General features: G+C 37.4%; 1 protein-coding gene across 1 annotated transcript; it reads left to right on the top strand.

Moving 5' to 3' along the window:
* The first annotated feature begins 1,552 nt into the window (after nt 1-1,552).
* LOC127755418 (uncharacterized) lies at nt 1,553-6,411 on the top strand. The gene is made up of 5 exons (XM_052281092.1): nt 1,553-1,661; nt 3,531-3,637; nt 3,798-4,643; nt 5,000-5,152; nt 5,897-6,411. Exons 1-5 carry the CDS (start codon nt 1,607-1,609, stop codon nt 6,290-6,292), a joined length of 1,557 nt encoding a protein of 518 aa, XP_052137052.1. The 5' UTR covers nt 1,553-1,606; the 3' UTR covers nt 6,293-6,411.
* The last annotated feature ends 294 nt before the right edge of the window (nt 6,412-6,705 follow it).

Here is a 6,705-nt window from a genome sequence, read left to right as displayed (position 1 = left end):
TCTGTGGCGTATGCTATTTTCTCTCTTGTGATGGCATTTACTTAAGTTATGTCTTAGCTTTTGGGCCTGTTCGGGGAGCTTTAGATTCTGAGAAGCAGCTGTTTGGTAGCCAACTTCTGAGAATCTGGAAAAGCTCTGAAACCCAGCTTCTCCAGCTTTTGGCTTTTTAGTTCATTTTTCATACAGATTCTTAGAAGCTGTGGACTGTTTGGGGCTTCTTCTAGCAGAAGCAGCTTTTGGCCCAAAAGCTGAAGCTGGGACAAGCTCCCCCAAACAGGGCATTCGTTTAGGAGCTTCCATATATTAGGCAGAGTAAAGTTCTCTATCCATCATTTCCATCAATGTGTAAAGCCGATTTCTTTGTTGTATTAGTACAAAGTTATAAATTTAGAATGAATAAACATTTAATTGAACTTGCAAATGACTTGTTTATCTGGTGTTGATACAACATCGTGATGCATGTGTTGAAAATACACCATTGTGCTCTATTAGGAATGGAGGTGGCAAGCTGGAGTAGCAATGTGCACGATACCTTTATTTATTGCATTTTCCCCTTGTGAAATTTTCTTTAGCTTATGAATTATAGGGCTGGTCTGCTTTGTGGTTAGGCTGAGTTCGTTTCCTACCGTTCCCAACTCCTCTATTGTTTTCCGTGTGCATGTTTTTCAAACTACTAATCGGTGTGCATGTTTTTCAAACTACTAATCGGTGTGTATTTTATAAAAAAGTTATATAGGAAAGTTGTTTTAAAAATCATATTAATCTATTCTTTAATTTTTTTCAACTAATACTTAATTAACCACACGCTAATAAACTGCTCCATTTTCCGTGCCAGAGGGGAGCGTTTCCAACCATTAGAAACAAACACAACCTAATTTGACCTTACCAATTTTTAGTAACGCTAAATTTTTAGCAAGTCTTAGCATGGCTAATCTTGATAAAGCAATATTGTTTTTGGATTAAAACCAAAATAGTCTAAGTTAACTATTGAAATGGTCTATTTTTCTAGACTTGTTAAAATTTGGCTTCAAACCAAATAGACACTAAACACTATTGAAATTGTCAAATATTTGTAAGACTAATTTATGCCACGCCAAACCAGCCCAATAATACGATACGGGATAATGTGATTTTTGAATTTTGTAAAAGCGAGACCGATATGTACTACACGTGTTATGTACCCATGATTCACAAAACCGATCGGATTTCACGAAAACTGGTCAGTTTCCGAGAAACCAATGATACTTGGTTTGTGGAAGCTGACCGGTATTAGTCTTACGGTATTGATTGAAAGTCATCAATTTTTACCCTTTCTTGTTGGTTTTTTCCTTAATCCGGTGAGGAGCTGTGTTTGCCCTCCGAAAACGAAAAGGTGTACAGTACGTACGAAGAACAGTTGGACTCGGTGGGACCCACTTAAAACAAACAAGCGGTGGGTTTAGCCTTAGCCGCCGCCGCCGTCGCCGACGCCGACGCCGATCTCGCGCACCGCCGCTCCCGCCGTTCCCGGCGAGCGTGGCGCGTGATACTTCTCGAGAGCCTCGATCGCTCCCCGCTCCTTCCCCCTCTTGGGAGATTCATCGTTTTGTACTAAGCGGGCGGCCATATGGAGATACTGGAGGTGCCCGTCCAGCTGCCGCCGCCGCCACCGCGGAGAATAGGTAAGCCTCCTCCTGTTCCCCACCCATCGTAGCTGATCACCCGCTAGATTTAGGTTCGATTACCTGTTGTTCCTTGGGAAGGGCTCCCACGGCTTCTTCTAACCGTAGGTTCAAATCTCAAGTGCACATTTGTTCTGCACTTCTCTGCATCATCAGGGGGCCTAAATCTCAAGTGACTTTGGCCCTATTTAGATCCCCTGGTAAGTTTTTTCATCCTGTCATATCGAATGTTTGACACATATGAATGAAGTATTAAATATAGCACGGAATCTATTTCGAGAGCGCTTTCGGTTTAGCTTTATAGCGCGACGCATCTTGGAGCCGTCTAACTGTGCACGTCGTCGTGATGTCCATCCACGTGGGTGTATTTTTCCTTTCAAATAAAGTTCACGTGGGTGTCTTTTTTCTATTCAAATAAAGTTTCCTCTCAAATTACTTATCCGATCTACAATCCGATTATACCATTGTATTCGTTACAACTAAATCTTCACAACAAGATCTTACATGATTACGTTACGATGAAAAAATATTTATATTTGTAAATTACTTTTATCATATATATAAGTTACTTTTATATTTCACTAAATTACTTCTTAGACATATAAAAGTAAATTCAATAAAGTCTAAAAGTAATTTACATATATTCTAAAAGTAACTTAAAACAAAACGGAAGTAACTTTGTCACGACATTAGAAGTAAATTTGTTGTAGGGATAAAATATGACTTTTTAGTTAATTCCATAATTTGTGCTGATTAATTTAATTTCTAGATAGAGTCATGTTTTTATCTCTACAACGTATTTACTTCAAATGACATGCCAAAATACCTTCGTTTTGTTCTAAGTTACTTCTATAATATATATATAAATTACTTTTAGACTTACTAAATTTATTTTTGTAGTTTAAGAAGTAACTTAGTGAAATCTAAAAGTAATTTAGACATATCATAAAAGTAATTTGTGATTTTTCATCAAAATATAATCATGTGAGATCTTGTTGTAAAGATTTAATTGCAAAGAACACAACGGCATAATCGGATTATAAATCGGATAAGTAATTTAAGAGAAACTTAAGAAGAAAAAAAATACATAGATATTGAGTATGCTAGTAGCTTTTTTTTTTTTGGAAAAAAGGGTGTCTCTCTTTAGCACTATCCTGCTAGCAGCCTAGTACTCTCGATGTAGTCGCGTCCTAAATATAGGCTAAAAAAAAACTAATTACACATATTGCGACTAATTTGCGAGACGAATCTTTTAAGCCTAATTGCTCCATAGTTTGACAATGTGGTGCTACAGTAAACATTTGCTAATGATGGAATAATTAGGCTTAATAAATTCGTCTCGCAGTTTGCAGGCGGATTCTGTAATTTGTTTTATTATTAGACTATGTTTAATACTTCAAATATGTGTCCGTATATCTGATATGACACGGCAAAAAATTTTATCTCTGGATCTAAACACCCCCTTTGCTCAAATGTTGACTTCAATGGTGATACCCTTTTCTATATTGGTTGAAAACCCCCTATTTAGGTCCCTTCTCCTTCTTTTTCCGATTAAGATATTTCCGTTGGGCACGCTTTTCAAACTATTATATTTCGTATGAAAACTTTCTATACATAATAGAAGTTGCATTAATATCAGATAAATCTATTTTTTAACTTTTAAATAATTAAAACTTAATTAATCATTAGCTAATGGTTTTCTTGTTTTAAGTGCCCGTACTTAATCTTCATATTTAGTAATCTCAAGCACAAAAATATATCTTTGTTGTATTATAGTTGGTTATCTTTAAATTATGTCCAACTATCCATCTTTGATATATGTGTGCAAACAAAATCCTCCCTTCTGCATCATGACCTAGTTAGTTGCAGGTAATGGAGGTACTTCTTCAGCTACTGAAATAGACAACTCCCCTTGTCAATGTGGCGATGATTCTCAATCTGCCAGTACAGTGGAATCCAAGATGCAGCTTCCAGAGGTACGGAACTCAGCATTGCATCCATGTTCAATTTAAAAATGTTCTTTTAGCATGTTAATAGTTCGAACTATTCATTTCCAAAAAGCAGTATGCCAGTTATTATTATAGTGGTAATAAAACATTTTCTAATGTTTTTATCCTCTCCTGTTGGCTTGTGCAGGACATCCTTCATCACATACACGCTCTCATGCCTACGCAGGATGCAGCTCGTGCCGCCTGTGCATCTCGTTGTTTTCTGCGTTCTTGGAGATTCTACCCCAGGCTCAATCTTAATGTTAATACGCTACGCATAGATAAGAGAGCACCTAGCAATGATAAACTAACAATGGATTTCATCAGTAGAGTCGACCCCATTATGCTGAATCATGCTGGCACGGGAGTGAAGATGTTCAAACTTACAACCCAGCCTTGTTTCAGTCTGCATCCTAGTTATGTTGACCGCTGGCTTCAAATTGCGTTTGCACAAGGAATCAAAGAATTTGAACTAGAAATGACCCGAGTTAGCAAGATGGATTATGATTTCCCATGCTCACTTCTATCAAGGGTAGCAAGCTCAGTTCAGTCTTTTTTACTTGGTGGCTGTTCTTTCCACCCTGGCATACAAATTGGTCAGATGAGTAGCTTGACAAGTTTACGTTTAAGATCAGTAAAAATTACCGAGGAGGAATTATGCGGCTTTCTATCCAAATCCTGTGCTTTGCAGCGATTGTTACTTTCAGACTGCCATAATATTGTTGTCCTGAAGATACCCCATCTGCTGGAGCTTAATTACCTGGAAGTGTTGCATTTCAGAAAATTGGAGGCGATTGACAGTAGTGCTCCAAAGCTCTCTACTTTCATCTATGCTGGGCCCCCAATACAAATCTCACTTGGAGAAGCATTATTACAAGTGAAGAAAATGCAAATGTTTTGTGACGGAAGCCCTGACGCGCTACATTATGGTAGCAAGAAGCTTCCATCCATTGCGCCAAACATACAGAAGCTTTATCTATCAACACGTAATGAGGTCGGTTTTAGCCTTACTTATTAGCTCAATTGCACTTGTCAGCCAACACACCATAATAGTACGTTACTCCCTCCGTTTCTAAATATTTGACACCGTTGACTTTTTAAGCACGTTCGTCTTATTCAAAAACTTTTGAAAAATATGTAAAACTATATGTATACATATAAGTATATTTAACAATGAATCAAATGATAGAAAAGAATTAATAATTACTTAATTTTTTTGAATAAGACGAACGGTCCACATATTTAAAAAAGTCAACGGCATCAAATATTTAAAAACGGATGGAGTATATCACTAGATTTGCACTGTATACTACTGTACTCAATTAATTTTTGCGGCCTCTTTTTCTTCAGACAGTCAATACACCAAAGGCACTTGGTAAATTCCTGCAGCTCAAGTGCTTGGAGATACTGCTGCTTACACCAGATTTGTCCCCGGGCTATGATTTTTGTTCTCTGGTTTCCTTCATTGATGCTTCTCCTGCCTTGGAGACTTTTATCCTGCGTGTAAGTTATTATTTATCTCTCAAAGCTATCTATCATTTATCAGGTACCACTTATGTTCAAGATTTTATTGTTTTCTCTTAAAGAATTATTTGTTATGATGTTTCATGCAAATGTTTTTTGTTATTTCTTGAATTGGACAAATGTAACATTTCTTTGTTCTGCAAATGATGCAACTGATCTCATATGTACTATCTTAAAAGACGCTTACTGGTGGTGGTTGCCACCCAATTACCATGTGGTCCAAGAACAATGAGACAAGACTTTGTCTAGGGATGTAAGTGGGTAGTCTTATTACCCGCATAAAAACCCGCTTACTACTTCATTTTTCATATGGTAGCACAAAATTTAGAAGAAAAAATGAACTAGAAGTGAGATAAGCGGGCTAAAAACACCCGCTTACCCGCCCCACTTGCATCCCTATCTTTATCTGACCCCTATGGCTAACTCAACTGACACCTACAAAGTGGCAGCAAAATTGGCATGATGATAATATAATTTTTATGGGCTTTAAAATATATGTAATGAGCTTTCTTTAAAAAAATAAAAACGTTGCAACTCTAATAATAAATATTGACACTATTGATGGCCTTGATAAACTTTGCAACTAAATTACTTGCCTTGATCACTATCCTATTCCTATAAAGTAGTAGCTAAATAAAAGAGGGAGAGAATTAATATGGCTAACTTTTATTCAGAACCTTTTGCTCATTAAAAAAAAGCAGACATTGACGTAATCCTTTGCAGATTGAACGGCCAGCTAAAAGACATGATTCGATCCTTGAAGCATTGAGTGGTGACTCCATGCATCCAATGCGTGCTTCAGAATACCGCCATGACAATCTCAAGAACATGATGATAACCGGTTTTTCCTCTGCAAAGAGCATGATCGATCTTACCAACCACATTCTTGAGAAGACTTCGTCTCTAGAGTACCTTACATTGGACACCACCCGCGGCTATGACAGGAGAAACGACAAGATTGACCCATGTCAATGTTTACAAATGAGCAAGGAAGCTCTCTTGGAAGCTGAGAAAGCTCTCCTCGCTATTAGGATCTATGTTGAGTGGAGAGTACCCTCGAGTGTTAGCTTAAAGGTTATTGAGCCTTGCAGTAACTGCCACACTGAAACTAGAAGCTAATGATTTTGTGTGTAGAAAGTGTTGTTTCTGCCAGTTGCAAATACCATTGCTCTCATGTATGCCTGCGTTTCAACAATGTTGTAATTTCATCTGTTTTAAGTGATGGAAACCTATTTGAAGTTCTGACATGCTCCATGCCACATTTTAATAATACGTAGCATACAGTTCAATTTTCCTACATAGTGATAAGGAATTTATATATTCCGCTTAATGGGCGAACAATCAATAAAAGGAAGAAATGACATTAGCATGTGGCCTGTTTGAGAATGGTATTTGGATGAAACCAAATTACATGCAGGATTGCATTTTGATGAAACCCGTTTTAGACGATGGCATTTTGGCGAAACCTGTTTTGGACGATGGCTTAATCTCAAATTTCTTGCCACATCTGAGTGTGCTACATGTGAGAAGAG

This window comes from Oryza glaberrima, chromosome 11 (assembly GCF_000147395.1).
Source record: "Oryza glaberrima chromosome 11, OglaRS2, whole genome shotgun sequence".
NCBI lineage: Eukaryota > Viridiplantae > Streptophyta > Magnoliopsida > Poales > Poaceae > Oryza > Oryza glaberrima.
Note: the sequence above shows the minus strand (reverse complement) of the source record. Positions and strands in the feature narration are given on the sequence as shown.